Source organism: Barbatula barbatula (assembly GCF_947034865.1).
Source record: "Barbatula barbatula genome assembly, chromosome: 15".
Lineage (NCBI taxonomy): Eukaryota > Metazoa > Chordata > Actinopteri > Cypriniformes > Nemacheilidae > Barbatula > Barbatula barbatula.
Genome location: NC_136778.1, coordinates 18,695,683 through 18,718,786, shown reverse-complemented (window position 1 = coordinate 18,718,786; position 23,104 = coordinate 18,695,683). Strand labels below are relative to the sequence as shown.

The window sequence follows — 23,104 nt, the reverse complement described above, 5'->3', positions numbered from 1 at the left end:
GGATGGAGGGAAGTACAATGAAAATAATTATCCATTACTGGGAATAAATAACTACTTATTAACTTTCCATTTAATCGTCAAACTTGTGCATTCATGTCAACAGCATAAAAATAAAATATCACAACGTCAATTTATTTAGTTGAAATTGTAAAACTTCGCCTGTATGCACGCTTGTCTGGTATCAGAGGAGATTCTTTGTGCGCATGCGTAACACAGAGAGAAAAAGAAAACGCTCTTGTGGAGAAGAAGCTCTGTGTGTGCTGCGTGGCTCTGAGAGGGGAAAAAACGTTACACTCTTGTAGAGAAGCAGCTCAGAGTGTGTTGCGTGTCATCGCTGGTTCTGTGCATACGAAAGTGGCGTGTCATCGCGGTCGCAGATTCTGTGCATGTGTGTAATTCGGGTTCGGTGGATTGAGTGTGCACATGGCAAGTAAACCTCGTGGTGAATGCTAGCGAGCATTTGGCTATGTAATTTTAGTTAAAGATATTACAGCAGTATGTTGCTTTCTTTATAATATTCTTTTTACGAAGCTATGAACAGAAGCATATGTATGATCGTATAAGTGTGTCATGTGTTTTTGATCATTAATGTTGATTTTCTTTGATGTGGTCGTAAAGTGGCTAACAAGTGTGCTTTGTTCTTCTACGCACAGCCACTACCGTATTTCGTTGTATTTTGTTTCATTTTGTTTACGTAAGAGGTTATTTTATTTATTTTTGTTTCACCGAGATTTAACCAGCGTTTTCTGCGTGCTGATTCTGCATTCATGATGTAGAAATTAGATTAAAACTCGATGTTGATCCTTTGCTCCAATCGACCGCTGTAATACTTTTTTGTAAACAGAAGTCAGATTAAACTTTGATTACTACAAACTACATTTCCCTACAAACTACATAGGATATAATGGTGATCAGGAAATGCCGCACCCTTTAATAGCCAACCTTTGTTCCATGCTGCAGCCACAGAACCAGGCGGGACCACGGGTAAGATACCTAATTGTTTAAACTATTAAATAAATATCTCAATAAAAAACATTAACCCTGTATCTGTGTAGTGATTTATTCAAACACTAGTGTGCACTCTTGTACTGAAATGTTGTCCCGCTAGCAGGTATTCAATGCGCGCATCCAGACAACATGCAACTTACACAATACTTTTGGGTGAATTCTTAACGAAAAAAATAAAAAAATTATAAACACACAGAAACCAAATAGTAAAGACGAAAACCCAATTTATCCTAAAGAAATAATATTTAAAGGAAACTTTGATCAATTGACCTAAATAAGTGTGGCCTTAGCCATCACATTCAGTGTCACAATTAAGTAGACAAGGGATTCATATAGATTCAAAATGAAAAATATAAAAGCAATCAGACAATTAAAGAGAAGTCAGATGGCAGGGAGAAATAACAAACCTGCCTAATTCCACTTCACCCGTACACTAATGTACTCACTTCACCACAAGCACACGTGCATTCAGATGAAATTTGTAGAATCACTCAGTGAACAGTTGTGGCCTAATGGTTAGAGCGTTGGGCTTGTGATCAGAAGGTTGCCGGTTCTAATCTCAGTGCCAGCAGGTCATGACTGAAGGGCCCTTGAGCAAGGCACCTTACCCCTGATTGCTCTGCAGTAATGTGCCACTGTATCAAAACTACTTGTAAAGTAATAAAAGCGTCTGCCAAATGAATAAATGCAAATGCAAATGAACAAGGGTACCCATTAATTTGGACCTAGAGTGGTCAGCACTCCTACCTGGCCAGTCCAACAAAGTTCCAATTGACATCAAATTGTCACAAATAATTAAACACTGGGGAAAAGAAAAATATAAAGTTGATCAACAAAGTAAAGCAACAACAACAAAATAACAATATACCCACAAAACAGGGCTCACTCCATAAGATCACACTCACATTAACACTTATTTCTCAAACACACACACACACTTTTAGCAGCAACCAAACACACTCCGACGACTCACATCAGCTTATAAATTCTTTCACCCAACAATGATACCATACGAACCCCTTCCAGTTGAAACTGCAGCGGTGACCAAACGGCACACGGATTATTACTCAGGTCTCACAATCTCCCGATGTATGTGGGCTGGTGCCAAACGGCCCCACAAATTAATACTCGGGTCTCACAATCTCCCGATTTCAAGTCCACTCAATGCAGGCTGGTCCAACAGACACAAATGAGGCAAGGCGGAACGCGCAACCAGGTGCCAAAAGCGACAAAAGGAAGGACCAAAAAAAAGGGAAAAGAGGAAGCCCAGGTCACGGTCCCAATCAGCTCTCTGTAATCACACGAACATATTACCAGCTCTCGATCGCTTCAGCTATAACAGAGGGGAACAAGATATAAACAACAAGTCCTTTTGTGGATACTCTCATTAAATCAATAGTCTAACCACCTGATTATTAACAAATTAGCTCTTCCAACATCAAACCACGAAACAGCCAGAGAGGTGCACTAAAACGAAAAAAAATACAATCTCTAAAATTTGCGGAGTTTGTTTGATTATGCAATCGCAAAATCCTGAATGGACTTATATACTAAACCGTCTGGAGCACATAACCTCAGACTCTTTCTCCTTCACTTACCTTCGCACGATGTTGAGGATACACCCAGGAGAAGAAGAACTAGGATCCTTCTACTCATGTGTTCCAGCATCCCAGTGTGTGCCTTGCCTAAGTATCCTGTTTGGCGCATCAGGGTTGAGCTCATGTCGCTGGCAGCTTCCGACAGCGACCTGTCTGAGTTTTTGAGGGAGCAAGCGGTGTGTGATGCCCCCGTGCGCTTCACGTAGAGCTCTTATATGTCCGCACCTAGGCTGTGCTCAGTCGGCAAGGAGTAAGCTAACCACCTGGTCCCCCCCCTTTCTCGATGTTCACGAGGAGGTTGTGACGCGCTTCAGGATCGAGCAGTCGATTACAGCACACCTGTGCCCATCCTAATCTTCTCTGCAGTCCCTTGCATTTAAGCTTCCCTGCATGCATAGCAGCTCTGTGCTGTTTCCTATCATACTTTTGTTTGAATAGCTAACAGAAATGCATACTTCTACGAAATGTGACTGACTACCGCACTGTTATGCAATCCAGATTTTTCACAGATCACCCCGCTTCTGCAGGCTTATTGTACCCCAACTGAGCCATATATTTGTTTTAATACAGACAACCCCTCATCATAGGCGTTTTCTGTGATTCATGTGACCATTCTGAATGTGAACTTATTCAGAGAGCGAATGTATTCGCGTCCCTGTTATTTTGACATGTGGCTGGATTTTGCGGCAGTGCTGCACTATCAACAGCTGCTCGAGCCCACGTTTGCTACACAGCTGGTACAGCCGTTGCTCTGTGAAATGCTTGTAGGACAGATGGATACAGAGCTAGCCATACCGGTTTCTGCCCTTAGGACTGCAGATGAGAGCCGCTCATTACCACTTGAGGACAGTTGTCTCTGTCTTTGTGTGCTCGGTTTACTGCCCTTATAATGTGCACCATTATAGCACTGGCCGAGCGCTGTTGGCTTGATTAAGTGCTCTCTGTGCTGTCACTTATGGATGACTGACAGAAACATGTTCGAATCACAGCTCTTGTTAGATGATAGTGGGACAAGTGAGAGAGAGAGAGAGAGAGAGAGAGAGAGAGAGCGAGAGCGAGAGAGCGAGAGAGCGAGAGCGAGAGAGGGAAATAGAACAAAAAGAAGAAAACATTCCTCCCACCACGATACGGGACGTAACACCCTCACCCTTAAAAAACAAACATATGTTGGACAAAACCAACCTGTCATAGTAAACCCCATCCCCTATACCCCCGACAGAGCATCTGCCATGACATTATACGTACCTTTCTTGTACTGGATCTCGAGGCTGTAATCCTGGAGGATAAGAAACTATTGCATCAATCTTTGGTTCTGATTATGGATACATGAAATAAAGGTCAATGGATTGTGGTCAGTATAGACATCAACATAGACCTCAATGTTGGACTGCCAACAACAAAGCCAAAGCTTCATTCTCTATTATCAAATAATTCCCTTAACTTCTATTAAAAATTTTAGAAAAATAGCAAATAGGGTGGTCAATCCCATCCTTAGCCTCCTGTAGGAATATGGCACCAGCCCCTACATCACTAGGGTCCAACTCCAATTTGAATGCCAATGAAAACAACACTTTAACATTGTCGAATGCTGTTTGACATTCAGACAACCAAACAAATAGTTCTGAAGGCCATACCCAAAAATCTACGCAACTCGCATCGGGTTTTAGGCACTGGAAAATCGTTGATCATCAAAATTATTGCCAATACTGGGCGCACTTGCCTATACCCCACCTGCTTACCTAAAAAGGTTACCGTAGCTTTACCAATTTCTCATTTGGACAATTCAACGTTAATGAACCTTCTTGTAGATGCTTGAAAGCAGTCTCCAGAAGTGACATATGCTCAGACCAGCTCTGCGAATAAATCACTAGTCATCTAGATATGCATTACAGTTTGGAACATCAGCTAGAACTAGGTAAACCAACCTCTGAAAAGTGGCGGCAGTGATACGCAAAACAAATGCGTACAGTCTGGTGTTACAAAAGCTGAAATTTCAGATGCCCTAGGCATCAATGGAACTTGCCAATATCCCTTATGCAAATCCAGCTTGCTAACAAATCTGACGGAAACCAATTCTGTCAATAGAGTCCTCCATTCTCGGCATTGGAAACAGTCGGGTACTTTTACAGTGTTGTCACGTCTATAATCTGTACAAAAGTGTGCCGTTCCATCTGACTTCTGATCCAAGAGACATGGCGAACTCCATGAACTCACACTAGGAATGGCTTATTCATTCTCCAGCAGATACTGAAATTGTTTCTTCATTACATCTCTCTTAGTAGTGTTAACTCTATAAGGTTGTTGTTTAATTGATGTCAGGCTTTAAAACCTTTGTAAGTGTAGGAATATCCCCCAATATAGAAGAAAACTTTCCAAGAAGTTTAACCACATCTGCCCTCTTGGCAACCAAAAGTGGAGTATCAAACTCCAACAAACCTCCTGTCTTATCCGGCAGTTCAACAAAATAACTTTTGTCACACACAATTCCAACTACATGGACAGAATCATCTTCCTTTTTGGAAAGGAACATTTCATCATCTCTGGTATGGTAACCTTTTAACATATTGATGTGACATACCCGTTTTTGCTGTTTCCTCGCCGGTGTCCTCAACATGTAATTTGTCTCAACCTTTTTGTCCTGTATATTGTAAGGGCCCGAATGCAGATCCAGGAAGTAGAACCCGCACTTGGTCACCCACTGGAAAATATATTTTTACTGCAGATTTATCATACCACATGTTTTATCTTACCCTGAGCTTTAGGCAATGACACACAAGCTAGCACACAAGCTTTCTGAAGTATGTTGTTGTGGAATATTATTATTCCTTAAACTAGGTGAGTCAGCCGAGACAAACGCAATGCACAGAGAGGCATGAGGTATTTTATTGTTGTTTAATCTGCATCATAAGCAATGAGCATGGTGCAGAAAAAGGCCCTCTTTTCTTCTGCACACAGAGATTATATAGTATTCCAACGTGACAACCCCTTCCTTTGCCCCAGCAAGAATCCCGAGCTGGTTTACGAGAAGTGATGCCCTTTATTCCGAACAGAACATCTTGGCCCTTGCTCGAGGGCAAAGGCAGAGTGGTATGACGCGTATAGAGAAAAACACTACAAATATTTTAAAGAAAACAACGATAAACAGTTCATGAAGCAAGGATAGAATAATAGGAATGAAATACAAAGATAAACACTCATGAAGCAAGACTAAAAAATTTCCATTACAATGTCATGAAAAACACTCACATAGTCTAACACATTTGTTTTATAGGCTTCAGGAACTAACTCATAAGCCTTGAGTACTGCTAACCACATCATACTTAAGACTTCTAAGCTTTTCTGTAGCTCAGTGGTAAGAGCATTGTGTTAACACAGCAAGGTTGTGGGTTCGATGTAAATGTATAGGATAATGCATTGCAATGTAAGTCGCTTTGGCTAAAAGCGTCTGCCAAATGTGTAAATGTTCTAACGATAAGGTTGAATAAACATCAAGCCTTGCCAGCTAATTTGCACTGTAATAACAATGACAAAACATCTTTCGGCCAAATCAAGGAAGTCACGTTTTTTCTTCAAAGGAATTAAAATAACTGGTGCCAAATGTTTGTGAATCGGAAGGGGACAAAGTAATACGCTTTCCCACATCAAAAGTGGCTGAGACAGAAAACCAAGAGGGTCGTAAATCGAACTAATGATAGATAGAATACCTCTCCTAGTTAGAGGGATGATAACCTTAAACGTGAAAACATCAGATTGAGCACACCATTGCACACCTAATGCTCTTTCCACTTTCCATTGGTAAAATATCACGTTCCAAATCTAAGTCCTTTACTTTCTTATCTCATTGTTCCTCAGGAATTGAACTCAACACAGCACGACTGTTACTAATCCACTTCATAAAATTAAATCCATCTTTGCTACACATTTCAGTGAGCTTTTGGTAAAGTTGTACAGCTTCTGATTCCGTAGGTACAGAAACGAGACAGTCATCTACGTATAAGTTATTGAAAACAAGATCCATGATTTTACCGTTGTATTAATCCTTCTGATCCTCTGCACACTTCCTTAGAGCATAATTTGAGCAACTTGGTGATGATGTTGCTCCTACCATTCGGTATTCCTCCAAATTACCATCAATGTTTCCTTCTGGCCACCAAAGAAACCTCAATAGGTCACAATCCTTTTGATGTACCTTGACCTGGTGAAACATCGATTTTATGTCCGCCATAAGGGCAACATAGTCCATCCTGAAACGTACAAGAACACCCAATAATGAACTTGTTGAATAAGGTCCTTGTAAAATACATTTATTAAGAGAAGTCCCTTGATATGAAGCTCCGCAATCAAACACCACTCTGATCTTTTGCTTCTTAGGGTGATACACACTATGGTGCGGTATGTACCATAAGCGTCCATCAGATCTGTCCAGCGCCGATCTAGGTACCTTTTCCGCATGACCTTTAGCGAAGACACTTTCCATGAAGGCAGTATAATCAGAATGTAATGCAGAATTTCTTTGCAGCTTTCTTCGTAGATTCAGAGCACGTTTGTGGTGAGGAAGGCGGGACGAGAGCCGTGACGCGGGGCCGGTGGCGTGAGTGATAAGTGGAAGCAGCTGTGCGCGCACCGGTCCCGCATCTTATCACGGAGGAGATTGGGAGCTTAAAAGGATGTTCGGCAGGACTGTTGACGAGAGAGGACCGGGCCCGGACATATGTTTAGTGTGTGTATGTTTTATGGCCGGCAGTCTACCGTGAGGTGGCTGTCGGTCAGTTACGTTATTGTTTATTTAATTAAAGTTTTATTATTGAATGTTCGCCGGTTCCCGCCTCCTTCCTTCCCATCTAACGAACTTTATTACAACGTTGTTCCACGATAGCTCTATTCCTAGGCATGATTACCTGTTCCCTTTTGAGTGGAAGACCAATGGTGTAATTTCCGTTGTTAAGTTTTGCTGATTGTGTAACAAAATCCATAAATTGATGATCCTCTTCGTACAAACCCTGTTGTTCCTCTTGAACACATTCAGGAAAATCAACCTTGAACTGTTTTTGCCACAATTCATCCAGTTTTATAACTGTGATCCTGTTGGCTGTTATGGGATGATGCTCCTTCGTAGCATACTCTTCCTGTTTCCTAATAGGTCCATTAATTGTCCATCCAAACATGGTTTTAATAGCGTATGTAATCCTCTTGAGTAGCGATGTTAACTTTACTGACAGGCATGCTTTTCTGCGTATACACCACAGGTAAAGCACAATACCGTTCTCCATTTAATCCAGATATTTCTAAATATTCAAGAACATGACAGAAGACAGATTTATCTTGATTCATAGTTCTCAATAGAATGTTGATCTTCTTTGCAGAAAGATTAAGCTTAGACATTAAAATCTCTGTGCAGAAAGAAGCAGAACTTCCAGAATCCAGAAAAGCATAGGCAGTAATCACTTTACTTCCTTTATTTGATTTCACACATACTGGAACAATATAAAATGCACAATCATCTTTCCCAGCCCCATTAAGACCACTAGACTGAAGGGAGACCAATGCACTACCCACTGTAGGCCTTGAATTGTGTCCAATGTATTTCTTTTGTCATATGATGAAATATGAAGAAGGCTTGGGTGTTTAAGATAACTTATCCTACATATTTCCTCTTCTTACAATCTCTGCTAATATGTCATGTACATAAGCAACCGAAGCATATCCCTTTCCTCTTCAGAAAATTTATCTTTTCTCCATGAGTGTCAGGGATTAGGACAGGAAGAACCCAAGTGCAGGCAGACACGGGGATGAAGGGGTTAACAAATATACTTTAATTATAAACAAGAACAAAACAAATACCCACGACACTGAAAACAAGAACTTCCCACAAGGGGGCAAAAACAAACATCTAAGAACTATAAACAAGGAACTCCAATCTACATACACCGAACATGACCAGGGAACTTGGAACATGGCAGGAAACAAGTACATACAAAACAACAGCAACTCGGAACTATAAACATGACCATGGGAACAAGTACAACGAACGAGCACAGGACAATGAACACGAGGATGTTTTAAAGGGAGACAGACAAAGGATAATTAACAAGGGTCAGGTGCGGGTACTGAAACACTCAGGGAAGGTTAACGAGACAAAAGGGCGGGAAACACTGACGAGACACGAGAAAGCACATGGCAAGTCAGAATCAAAACAAAGCCATGTCTTTCTCACACAAAACCTAAGGCTATGCCATGACTCCGCTGCAAGACCAAGAATAAACATGACATGATAGCGGAATCATGACAATGAGATCGTGTCTATACTGTTACAAGAGTCCAATAAATGTTCTCCATCACTGAATAGGAACTGTCTCTTCTCAGTCTTTCCACTAGAATCCTTTGCACCAGTTGCAGTGACTGTAGTGGCAAAACTGGTTTATTACACTAATAGTCTGAGCATCCTGAATTTTTCCAAATAACGGATCTTTAAGTATTCTTACTTGTCTTTCTATGAAGTCGACTATATCAGAAAAGCAAACTGAATGGTGACATCTCCCCTGTAGATCATATGCCACTTTCCTACACTGTTCTCTGAGCTTTGTAAGTCAGAATGATTCCCATGTTGGTAGAAAGATTCAACTCATTCATATGACTAAGATCCTGCATGACATTACAACAACTCCTTAGAAACATTCCATAATCCTGGAAAGCATTTGCATCTTCTGATTTTATGGTTTTCCATGCAAGCGTTCTATTCATGTAAGCAGATGCAATTATTACCTCATTGCTGAAGTTCTCCTTAAGTAAAGCCTTTGTTCTTATGTATCCTTGTGATGAACTCGTGTGTTGGCAACTCTTAACAAGCTCCTTAGATTGTCCTCTTGTGTATTGTTGTAGAAAATATAAACAATCTGAGTGTCCGCTTGCTCTTTTCTCGATAACTTCTTCAAAAGTTCTTATAAAGTTGTGATAACGTAATGGGTTTCCATCAAATATTGGAACCTCCTTTGTTGGAAGAGATAACGAGTTATGTTGTTGAACCAGTAGAGTGGTAATCTCGTTCTGTTTGTCAATAAGCTTGAGAATATTTCCTCCATCGAGACCATCCTGTGGCGATCTTTGTGCACTTGGTACTCCAGGTGCTTGTCCACGATCATGGCATTAAATCTGTTTGTACTGCTTGAACTTGTTTATCCGATAATGTTGGTTGTGGTGATATCCAATGAGAACTTATAGAATTGAAAGGCTTCACATTAGGGTTAAGAATATGGATAGCAACATTCCTCACGCTTACAACACTGGTATCTGACGAATCCATCAGACCATTTTGTTCTGCTCCAGCCTCCTCATATACCTTTATCCGTGCCATGGACACCGCCATTTTAGTGTCCAACTCCAATTGTTCCCTTTTCCTCCTTAAATTCTCCTCTTCCATTTCCAGAGCATGTTTCTGAGATAACATTTTCTGATGTTTCAACAGTTTTATTTTCGGCTTCAACTTTCAGACGAGCTAATACAATGGATCGAGATCCTTGAGTCCTTGCGGTTATCCTAGACGAAGTTCTTTCATTCACATTGGAAGCACTGTCCGTAGGTAATACTTGATTTTGTACATCCTCGTAATCCATATCACAGTTCCGATATTCATTTGTATTATCCGTGTTATGAGATGATGAAACTGGTTCCATAGTATTGATAGTCGTAGTTCCATCCATCAATTTTCTTCCGCTTATCCGGGACGGGGAGCGGGGCAGCAGTCTAAGCAGCAAAGCCCAGACATCCCTCACCCTAGACACTTCCTCTAGCTCTTCCGGGGGGACACCGAGGCGTTCCCAGGCCAGCCGGGAGACATAGTCCCACCAGCATGTCCTAGGTCTTCCCCGGGGTCTCCTCCCGGTCGGACGGGCCCGGAACACCTTCCGGGGAAGGCGTCCAGTAGGCATCCGGAACAGATGCCCAAGCCACCTCAGCTGACCCCTCTCGATGTGGAGGAGCAGCGGCTCTACTCCGAGCTCCTCCCGGGTGACCGAGCTTCTCACCCTATCTCTAAGGGATCGCCCAGCCACCATGCGGAGGAAGCTCATTTCGGCCGCCTGTATCAGGGTTCTTGTCCTTTCGGTCATGACCCAAAGCTCATGACCATAGGTGAGAGTAGGAACGTAGATTGATCGGTAAATTGAGAGCTTTGCCTTGCGGCTTAGCTCTTTCTTCACCTGCCGGAGTCCGACATGCACGGGGAACAAGTCCGACTTACTGCCGGCAATGCGAACCAAGCTCCTGCTTCGGTCGAACAGGGACCTGACAGCCCTTAGCAAAGGACCCCTTACTCTCGAAGCACCCTCCACAGGACGCCGCGAGGGACACATTCGAATGCCTTCTCCAAATCCACAAAACACATGTGGATTGGCTGGGCAAAATCCCATGAACCCTCCAGCACCATGTAGAGGGTGTTGAGCTGGTCCAGCGTTCCACGGCCCGGACGAAAACCACACTGTTCCTCCTAAATCTGAGGTTCTACTATCGGCCGTATTCTCCTTTCCAGTACCCTGGCATAGACTTTCCCGGGGAGGCTGAGAAGTGTGATCCCCCTGTAGTTGGAACACACCCTCCAGTCCCCCTTCTTAAAAAGAAGCGAATCTCATCCACCGCCGGTGCCTTACCACCGAGGAGTTTCTTTCTAGACGTGATTGAGGAGATCCTCGAAGTACTCCTTCCACCGTCCAACGACATCCCCAGTTGAGGTCAACCGCTTCCCACCTTCACTGTAAACAGCGTTGGTAGGGCACTGTTTCCCTCTCCTCGGCGCGAAGGCACAAACAACAGTGAGAGACCTATCCCCAACCTATCCCCAACCCATAGGAGCAGGGAAACAACCCTCTCGTTCACCGGGGTAAACTCCAACACATGGCTGGGGGGCTATAAGCAAACCCACACCAGCCCGCCGCCTCTCACCATGCGCAAATCCAGAGTGATGAAGTATCCATCCTCTCTCGAGGAGTGTGGTTCCAGAGCCCAAGCCATGCGTAGAGGTGATCCCGACTATCTCTAGTCGGAACCTCTCAACCTCACGCACCATCTCAGGCTCCTTCCCCGCCAGCGAGGTGACGTTCCACGTCCCTAGAACTAGTTTCCGTGTCCAGGGATCGGCTGTCAAGGCCCTCTCCTCCGACTGCCGCCCGATCCACTATGCACCGACCCCCTATGGTCCGTCCTGCAAGTGGTGAGCCCACGGGAAGGCATATAATCGTAGTTGTCTGAGTATTATAGTTCATTAATGATTCAACAGGATTAGCCATTGTATTTGTGTCATGAACAACAGAAAGTGATTGATCTTGAGTAGAACTTAATTCCATTACTTCAATCTTTCGTCTCATGTCCCTGTTTTCATTCAACCACAATTCAACATCTTGCATAAAATCATCATCGTGCTTAGAAATTGAATCAAACCATACATTTTGCTTGTGCATCTCATCAGCTGGAAGCAAAGTAAGCACTTGTTTGTGTAAAACAGAAGCATCATCCTTAGAACTTTTCAAAAACACTAACATTGAAGACACTTGTGAGGCAATTTCATCACAATTCATGAGATCTTTAATTGTCGTTATCAAACCTTTCATTTGGTTCACTTTCGCTTTGTGATCCTTTTGCAATGATTCGACTTTGAGTGCCATAGCTTTAGCCGTTAACTTAGCTTCCCTTTTGCCACATCCAGCAGCGTGCTCAAACTCTTTAGCATCCATTATTCACACAACGCAGTATTACGCGTATCCAATGCATGTGAATCAAACAAACACTTCGTGAATATGTACAACAGCACAGTTTGTATCAAACACGTCCTTTACACTATATAGCGACCGTAATTTAGTCACTTAGAGGCTAAGTACAGACATTTAGCCATTTATGGTTGAGGATTTGGGGATTTAGGATTGGGCATTTGAGGATTGAGGAGTGTATGCAAATTAGGAGGCGTGCCCAAATACCGGAGGTTGGGTTTGAAATGGCTGATGCGCAGAGCGAGTGAGTGGCTGGAGCGAGGATATGAGGCGCCGTATAGGGTTTAAATCAAACTGCGCTTATGAATACATATATAAAAGCGTCCATACACACATATACATTGCTCACATATACATGTATAGTATTGGATGTTCAAGTAAACACATATGAAAAACATGTGCGCACTAATGTGAAATCCATACCAATACATATTAAATGTTAGTAATGCATGCATGTACACTTTTTCATGCATACATATAAACTCGATGCGTACAAACAAACTCTGCACACACACATCTATAAAACACTCGCACATACATACAAACTCTGCACACACACATCTATAAAACACTCGCACATACATACAAAACTCGATGCGTGCAAACACACCTAATCAACACTCGCACATATAAACTCGATGCGTGCAAAAAACATCTATAAAACACTCGCACATACATATAAACTCTGCACACACACAAGTCTATAAAATTCTCGCACATATATATACACTCGATGGGCACAAAACACATCTAACACTGAGAGCGATAATAGCATTGACGTTCATTAGTCCTTTACTTGCTTGTGCAAATTGCAATGAAGATGATATAGCCGATTTCTTAATTTGGGTTTATGCTAAAATAACAAACAAAACACAAGCTATCTTCCTGCTTACCAGTATCTAACAGATTCTACCTATACTTTTTGCCCCAAAAGGAAATACAATTCTATGCTGTCTCCCTACTATTGAAAAACAGAGTTATAATAGTAAAACAAAATGGCACCCCTGTCTTGGTTGAGTGTTTGGCAAGTTAAAGTATCTCAGTATTTTCTCCACAGTTTTCCATTGTTGTGACCATGGTCACAACAGAGTCATGTTGCACATTTAAATCAGTTTGCAGTGACATTCATTTAGTCGTAGCCTTAACCAGCAAATATCTTAGTATAGGGAGAACACAACAGAATATAATTGCAAAAACCATCAAAACAACAACAATCACCATTCCCATTCCCGTTAGCCATTCTCCCCACGATTCAATCATCGAATCAGGCCATTTCCCAAAGGCCTTATCTCTTCCTGCATTAGACGTTATTTCATCCCTCAAATGTTTACATTTTTCCCTAGCATGAGTAAAAGACCCATCTGGGGCAGTATTATTAGGAAAGTGCCTACTGCTTTCTCCCAATGGAATGCTGAAAACTGCAGTACAAAGATCAATTACTGTAAAATATTTAGCATCCAGTGGAATATTTGTGAGCAGGGTATGAGGATTTGGGACCTCTACTGGCCAATCTTTAACAAAATCATTGATGTCAACTTGTAATGACGCTCCCTGTGGTTCTATGATTATATGCTGTGAAATTAGGGGAACTTTCTTATCTTTGGTTTCTTGTAGCCATTTTCTCTACGTGTCTACTCTACGCAATGGGTCATATATCATGGTGCAGTGAAATTCTAATTCAGGTAATTTGGGATCTTTGATCTGTTCCTTTAATAAACTTTTCCCATTTGTGCAATGTCTTTCCTACATCCTCGTCTAAATCTCCTAACCAATAGGAATTAGCTTGGGGGGTTGAGATTACCATTTGTCTAACTCCCTCACTGTCAATGTAAATACCCTCGGGGGTACAAGATATCTGTATCTTTAGTTTACATAGGGCATCCCTCCCTAACAGATTAACAGAGGTTTGGTCTGATACTAAAATGGGTAAAGTTACTTGATTTTGCCATGGCTGATCTTGCTGGTTTTGCCAACGAGGTCCCTGTTGTCTTTGAACCTGCCTTTGGGGTCGTTGTTGTCTGCCCGCTTGCCATTGGATGCCCTGTTGTTGCTGGTTTGCGTTCCAGGGGTTGGTTGGACATTCTCTTTTATTGTGTCCCAGTTGGCCATATCCCCAGCATAAGTTTCTTCCTCGATTCAGTCTGTCTTGTCCTCCTTGCACAGGTCTTGGCCCAAGTCTGTTTTGTTGTTCAGGCTTCACATAGATGACAATAGGCGTTGGCTGTTGCGGTCCACCTCCTTGTGTTTGCTGTGCAGTAGCTCCTACGGCTGATTGCTGTACCATAGGTCCTGGGACATTTACTGGAGCCATCATTATTGTATGATCTTCGTCTTTGTCTTTATCTTTAACCACAGCTTGCATTTTTTTCTTTCTGCCCAGTTCTTCCAGTTGCATCTGTACCAATCTTCTTTGAAGATCTTTTTCTTGATTTCTCAGTTTGAGTTCATTTTGTCTGTATTGCTCCACGGCATGGGTCACGTAATCACAGAATTCTTTATGCGGCTTGGAGTTCAGGCCCACTACATCTTCCATCTTGGCCTTCACCACTGATGGCATAGCGTCGACGATAGCATTTCTGAATGGTGCTGCCATTACCATATCAGCTTCTGGGTCCCTTTCCAGTTCTTGCTTCCACTTTCTTAACTGTTTTTGTACATAGGTGGCCGGGTTTTCTTCTTCTCCCATTTGTTCTCCTTTGAGAGTTCGGGGATCAATGCGATTGGGAAACTCTCTTCTTAATTCCACCCATACTTCCCTCCTATGGTTATTGAATGGGTCTCCGTCTAGGTATGGGGAGTCTGCTGCACATTGGAGGTCTGCTTCCTTTAAGGTTTCGTTCAACTTGGAACTTCCGACACATTTGGCTAGAAGTGCTTTGATGTCTCCTAGTGCCAATAGCTTTCCTGTTGTCTCATCCTCTACCATTCTGATCCATTTGCCTGCTCCTTCATGTAAATCAGGTAGACGAGCAACTAGTCCCTCTAGATCTTGAGAAGCCCATGGCACATATTGCGCTTGTGTCCCTTTTATCAAAATAGGGCATTGTTTACTTTCCTCAGTTGTTGTATCGACTTCATGTTGTTCCTTTCTGGGGGGGGGAACTTATGCCTGCTGTTTTTCTAAGCCTTCCCCCTCACATCCGAGTCCAGAGTTCGCCCTCTTCTTCGATCTCTGAGTCCTGAAGGTAGAGTTTGCCCTTACATACTTTAGTTCTCCGCTTGAGGGGTTTCGTGAGACAGCTCCTGATGTTTCTTTATTGTTAAATGGAGGCTGCTGGGTCTTGTATTGGTGTTTTTCCTCGTTTTTGATTACTGAGTTGTGGTCTTCGTCTTCACTTCCCCATTCGGTATTGGAGTCTGACAGATCTTTCAGAGCATTAGCAGAGGTTGCATGTATGGATCTTAACATTTCTGCTGTAGTATCATACGTCCCTCCACATTGTTTTGTTATTCCTTTTAATGCTTCTTTCACGTCTTCATAAGGATCAGGACATTGGGTAACTTGATCTCCATCATCTAACTGATCCTTCCTACGCACTGGGGGTTTTCGGCTGGTTCCGTTGTTTTTTCTTCCTGTTTTTGAGAGGATTTTTCTCTTAAGACTGCCATCTCTATCTGGATCTATATCTATCATCCCTTCTATTGAAACCTCTCCTGAAAATGCTACGACTGGCATTTGCGTTAGTGTTTGCATCTTTTCTACCTTTTGGCCTCTATGGGGTTCATAGGGAGGTGGCTGAGCCTTTTTCTCAAACTTCTCTTCACCATTTTCCTCATCCTTATTTAACACTTCTCTGATTTATCTCATATTCAAAAAACCTATCCCTTCACTTTTGAACAAGTTCAATAACTCCTGTTCTACTTTTCTTTTTGATTCTCGTTTCTTGGATGTGTCTCTAGGTTTATCATTTTTTATCAGTCCCTCCATTTCCTCACACACTGTCACATCAAAGGTACCACTTTCAGGCCACATTGTTCTTAGTTTTTTAGTTCCCATTTTTTTGATATTCTTTCTATGGTTTCTTTACATACTGGGTATCTGGACCCCAACAGATCTACAGGAGTGGATGCCATTTCTTTAAGTAGTGTTTCTCAATACTAAAAGCACAGAGATTTTAATTTATCTCATTTTTATTACATCTTTCTTTTTATTAAGAGGATGCAAACCAAGCTCTTGAGTTTTCTGGGGCTATTTCGACTATCAAAAAGTCTTATTCATAGAGTTAATCTATGGTTTTATGAATCAATAATGGGGCAAAGGCTTCAAAATCATTGGCCTCATAATATATATTTTTCTATCATTAACAATGAAATGAGAAATCTGGGAGTCTCAGATTCAGTAGTTCAATTTAAAATTAAAAGCAAACTCAAACTGAACAGTCAATAACTCATTAATTAAATAATTCAGCAATCTGAAAGAAAAAAAAATTTAAAAGAAAACTCAAAAGATAAAAATCAATAATTGAAATATTCAATAAACTGAAAGAAAACAAAATTAAAAAGAGAACTCAAACCCAAAAGCCAATTATTCAATAATAATAATGGCAGCTTATTGCCACAGATCTAAAAAAATAATTTGCTATGGGGCAAGGGTGATTCTCAACAAATGTAGGTGGAAATTATTCCTTAAAAGACAAATGAAATAAAAACCTTAAAACAAAAATATGTTTACCCTATTCCACGTCAGGACCTTTTTAAACATATACACATACACGTGTTAATGCACTAGTGGAACTAAATTGTCTGTGACCCATAAAGTCTATGTAATAATGACCTACAGGTGGTCTCATTAAAAAAAAGAAAATTAGCAGCTTGGTCCTAAAAAAGAATCCCACAAATGTCTCTCATAAAAATTAAACAATTTATAAAACAAAAACATAAACCTTTTTTACTTGTATAACTCAAAGTCCCAAAGGTCAATAAGTGTTGTATCAAGTTTGTCATGATACATCACATTTTTAAGGGGTCTGGAAAGTTTATTTTTAGCCGCCATACAACCAAATTCCTTTAGGGGGTTGGAAAGTTTCTTTTTAGCCGTCATACCACCAAATTCCTTTAGGGGGCCAATAGGCTTCCATTGGTGTTAGGGTAGAACTAAAAGTTGACCAATAAAAAAACATTGAGAGGCTTTATTAATCTTTCAATTAACAGATGTAATTAAAAACTACAAGAACACAGAAAGAACATAAAAACAATAAATTTGTATAACATTTACATTTACATAAAACTATTCTTTTGATGCACCATAATTTATGATTCCATTATCATTTACCAATTTCTCTCTTTGATTAGATTATTCTTCTTAACACTGATCAAATGTACTGATGTAATAGTAGTTGTCACTGGGGAGGTAGGCCTATTTATATTCTATACATATCCTTGTCTTTTAAAAATCAATTACACTTCCACCATAATTTATTTTATAAAATCCCGGAACTTTCTGACGATATATAATTTGTCATAATTAGATCAAAATCTCACAAAAATATGGAATCAAACGTGGGTGTTCCATATATGGAAGGGTGACAGTTAACAGGTTAAAGCGCTGATTTTAAAACATGAACTTCAAATCAATGAAAAATGGTTTCAAAACATAAACTTCTGGAACAATTCTAGGATCTGTGCTGTTCTCCATATACACGCTGCCCCTTGGAAACATTATTAAAAAACATGGAATTAGTTTTCACTGTAATGCAGATGATACTCAGCTATCCAAATTGGCAGAGTGCATCGAATATATAAAACATTGGATGACCTCTAATTTCCTTCTTTTAAATTGTAATGAAACAGAAATATTACTTATTGGACCAAAGACACGTCAATCAAATATTTCAGATTAAATCCCGCAAATTGAAGGATGTACTCTTACTCCAACAAATATTGTAACAAACCTCAATTTTAGACAACAATCTGTAATTTCAAAATCTCATTTTAAATGTCACAAAAACAGCTTTTTCCCACCTAAGAAATGTTGCTAAATTACAAAATTGTCAATGTGTTGTTGATACAGAGAGGCTTATTCATGCATCATCAATAAACAAACTACAGTTAGTTCAGCTGCCAGAGTTCTAAGCCAAATACCACATTGACGTTAACATTCTTTTATTCAGCTAAAAGCCTTAAAAAGCTTCTTCTCACATAATAGAGCTTCTATCACATTACAACCCATTACGCTCTCTAAGATCTCAAAACACAGGACTTTTGAAAACATCTAGAATAACTAAATCCAGTTGCACCTAATCTCTAGAATTGCCTTCCTGACACCATTCGAGGATCAGACACACTCGCCCAATTTAAATCTAGATTAAACACATCTTTTCAGCCAAGCATTCACTTAATGCAAAATATGCTAAATAAACAACGGGGAGACTGCTGACATTAGATACCAAAATTTAAGTGAATTGAGTTGAACTTCAAAGCAATAAAAAAAATTTTCATAGCATGAATTTAAAGTCCTAGGTACTTTTTATTGAATCTACTGTACCTTATAATTTTAATTATAGTTACATATTTGATTGTATTGCTATTTATCTATATCCTTTATGTTTTTTTACTATTATTTTATTTATGGTCTCAATTTGTCAACATGTAATAATATTCTTTTGATCATTCAATCTTTAGTCAGGACAAACAAAAACTCAAAAATGTTTAGACTCTTAGGGTTTAAAAACAACACAATATCTCCACTAATTTCTCCCCTGCTCTCTGTGCTTCCTCGTGCTCCTGATCGGAGCACCCCTAGTTAAATACACATACACCAGTGAAGTAATTGACAGACAGGAAGTAACATTTACAAAATAAAAGACATGGCCACTCTGACTCCTACAAGCTTATTAGAAGTAATGTGATTCATAGTTTTTCGATAACATCTATTTGATTAAGAGCCATTCATTTTTTTACCTCATATAGCCAAATAAGCACACTATAAAGTTTTCAACGATGTTTCTTAGATATAGGTTTATTTGGCAACTGATAAAAATATTTGTACATTTTGTGAGGCAGAAATTGAAAAAACAGGGGAAATTATGGGAAAATATCACAAGTGTAAGTGCTTTAAGACTAAGCTGTCGTTTTGTGTTTTTAAACCAAATTTTGCTATATTGTAAATCTTTAAGTTTGTTGAAATCGAAATGTGGAAGTAGTTTGTTTAATGTATTTGTAAAAAAGTGATATTTCAAAAGACCGTACTATTTAATCTTTTTGTTTGTTTTACTTTTTTATTTTATATATTATCTTTTATGTTGTCTGTGCTATTTCTTAAAAATTTTCATTTGATTTCGCACTGCCTGATTGTGATTGTATTCTACAGATTCAATAAAAAAACTACGTAACGTCACACACCGGAAGAAAATGCGCATTGCACATGTCGAACCGGATGCAAACGCCCCCAGTATTTACGTCATACAAGTAACACGATACGTTTTTTATTGTAAATACACTTTTTACATTTGTTCTAAAATAGCCGTTTCAAAGATCAGAAAGCTAAAGCATTGTGTTTAATGAATGACGCAGTTTTAAACCAATTACAGAGGTCACGAAAAACAGAAGTATTTTACTGTTTATATTGTAGTGGGCGGGTTTACGTCTACGGGCTTACTACGGCGAGGCACTTTGGCGTTCGTAAAGAGAAGTGGCACGTTTACTTTAACGGCTCTAAATTTAAACCCTTCAAGTCTGTACGATGAATAGCATTTTCAGATCTACAGTTCGGTGTCTTCGATCGAGAACATGGTATTACGGAGCAGTTCAAAATAATGCAGAGCTACTTTCTGGCTGGGCCCGACTCATGTGCTCTTCAGCGGTTCAGAAGAATTTAGAGGAGATGGTGAAAAGGGACAAAGTGGTGGTGTTTATGAAAGGCACCCCCGCACAGCCTATGTGCGGTTTTAGCAACGCTGTGGTTCAGATCCTCAGAATGCACGGTGTCGACAGTTATGCTGCTTACAATGTGTTGGATGATCAGGATCTCAGACAAGGTCAGTGGCGGTCCCTTTCCGTCGTGGTATAAAACTTAAATGTTGGCATTCCCGTTTAAAAACTTGTTTATAAATAATTGTAGTTACTGGATGGCCGAAGCTAAACGTGTTTTAACGGCAGTATTAGCCTTGTAAGCTCTGATTGCTTTTATCAGTCTTGTACATGAGGAAAGGGGTGTTTACCCTCAGCTGACTGAGGTTAGTGTTCAGCAGACGCCTAAGAGATTAAGCAACAATGTAAAGACAGAAGAATTAGTTCTCTCGCCAGACAGAAAGGTTAACTGTTTTTTATAAAAACTTTACATGTGCTCTCCTTTGACAGGTGTTAAGACTTTCTCCAACTGGCCGACAATTCCACAGCTCTTCTTCAATGGGGAGTTTGTTGGGGGCTGTGACATTATTCTTCAAATGCACCAGAGTGGAGACCTAGTAGAGGAGCTTCAGAAACTGGGCATCAGATCAGCTCTTCTGGATCAAGAAAAAGAGTCCTAATAGGAGTTTAGGTTGCATACATACCGTGCATTGACAATATATAGGGTCATTGGTACGATTCCACACTGATCTCCATAAAATGCTGGGTGACTTTGCCTATTAAATGTCAAAACCACTCTGATAAAACAATGTCATTCTATCTAATCACCCAAATCATGAGAAATCGTTGACACGAGTCTACACACAGTGATTAAATTTCTATGTCAGCATATTCTTTTCCAGATATCCTTGTGTTAGACCACTGCTTATTTAAGATGTTGTATTTTGAAATATAATAAGATGTGTGTAATTTTGGTTTGTCAATAAAATATTTTTAAAGTGTCAGAAGTCAACTTAAACTGCCGTGTGATTTATGTGATTATGTGATTTTCCAAGAATATGTTTTTTTTTATGAGAGGGTTTCTCCGTTCTCATGTTTAATCTGAAAAACAAGTGTCTTGCCAGAGGGGGTTGGGGTAATGCTTTATCAACACATTTTGTTACAAGTTTCCCATATAAGATAGACCATGACCTCCTCTGAAGATGTTTTGAGGCCACTATTCTGTAGGCCTATGATAAAAACTGGGAAACATTGGATCAACATGTAAACACATGTTAACTTTGTTTTCCTAATATGAACACCCCGACTCTAATATTAATAATATTTGCGATTTTAAGTTTTACTTCGAAATTTGTGTATGCTCATTGTATCTGTAGTCATAAGTGTCCACTAGAGGGCAAATCTTTTACATTTATTACTTTTATCCAAAACGATGTAAAAAGAGCATGTAACATTTCTTCAGCACGCTAAACAGTACCGCTAGTTTACAAGCCCATGTTAATAGGATAATTAAAGCAGGAGTAGGAAGGGGGAGAATGAACAATAATTCTTTTTTTTAGACACAAGACATAGTAGACGCTTATTCGTAAGTCAAATAAATCCAGCAGGTATGTTTTGAGTTGTTTTTTGAAAGTTGCGAAGGATGCTGCAGTTCGGATGGACGCTGGCGGTTCATTCCACCACAGGGGAAACGAATGAGTAAAGGTTTTTGAAAGCGATTTGGTGCCTCGCTGTGATGGAACAACCATAGTTGCCAAATCCTGTTTAATCATTCAATCACTCTCGCGGTACTATGATGTCATGCGCCGATTTGGCTAGAGAGCCAGACTTTGTTGCAAGTGCAGGTTTACAAGGCTTTGTTAGATGACCCCCAGAAAGCCTATGGCATACTGTTCACATATTTAGATTCTAATTATAACTTTTATAAATATTTACATTTAGGCATTTGGCAGACGCTTTGGTTGAAAGCGACTTACATAGCATTATCCGTTACATCTTACATAGGTGTCTGCAATCCCCTGGGATCGAATCCACAACAATTGCGTTGTTAACGCCATGCTCTTACCACAAAGCTCGATTCACATAAAAAAATACATAAAAAAACTCCCCAGCCTCCTCCTACTGTTCAATATTGAAAGGACTTTCTCCAAATTACAAAGAGCCTTTAAGGATTTTCAGCCTTTTCCACCTGTTTTAACATTTGGAAAGCCATCGCCTCTTAGCTAACAAATTCAAAACCAAAAAAATGTAATGGATATATTTGAAATAAATTAATTTTAGAGGGATATATTACATGAAAAATTGGACATGTTACTGTGGGCTGTGGTTTCATTCTCTAGCTTCATCCTTCATTGCAATTTAATGGAGTTTTGGATTCCTCGCCACCATTTGCATACTTTTTTGCACTGTTTGCCTGGCCGGGGGGGCTGCTAGAATTTTATAGTTTTATTTAATTAACACTGCATATAGGAATTTATAGTCTGTCTGATATTTGACCTGTGTTTTGACTTGCATAACCTTATATGTTTTGCTTATGGTCAATGTTTTCTTGTATAGCTGCTTTGTGACAATGACAATTGTAAAAAGCGCTATATTAATAAAGCTGACTTGCCTTGAATTATTGTGGTTATTGTGTACTGAGGTGTTAAACAAGTTTTTTTTATTATGACAACTGCTGCAGTTTCTACAATTAAAAGAGTCACCATTAATAGGACTACATCAGCAACTGTTCAAAATAAAGCTGATACATTGCAAAGTCAGTTTTCACAAGACCAAATAAAAGTAGTTTTTTTAAGTAACAAAAGAGAGTTTCAATATACAGCCTACACAATTAGCAATGTAGTTAAATACACTGATAGAAATCCATACACATAACGGTTGCATCTAAACAAATCTAACAAAGATGAATCAACCATAATGAATATTTACTTTAAATATGCTTATACCTACATATAT

General features: G+C 39.9%; 1 protein-coding gene across 1 annotated transcript; it reads left to right on the top strand.

The window, feature by feature from the left end:
* The first annotated feature begins 19,135 nt into the window (after positions 1-19,135).
* glrx5 (glutaredoxin 5 homolog) lies at positions 19,136-22,764 on the top strand. The gene is made up of 3 exons (XM_079475300.1): positions 19,136-19,405; positions 19,671-20,337; positions 20,660-22,764. The coding sequence occupies exons 2-3, from the start codon at positions 20,043-20,045 to the stop codon at positions 20,827-20,829; spliced, it is 465 nt and encodes a 154-aa protein (XP_079331426.1). The 5' UTR covers positions 19,136-19,405; positions 19,671-20,042; the 3' UTR covers positions 20,830-22,764.
* Positions 22,765-23,104: the final 340 nt, after the last annotated feature.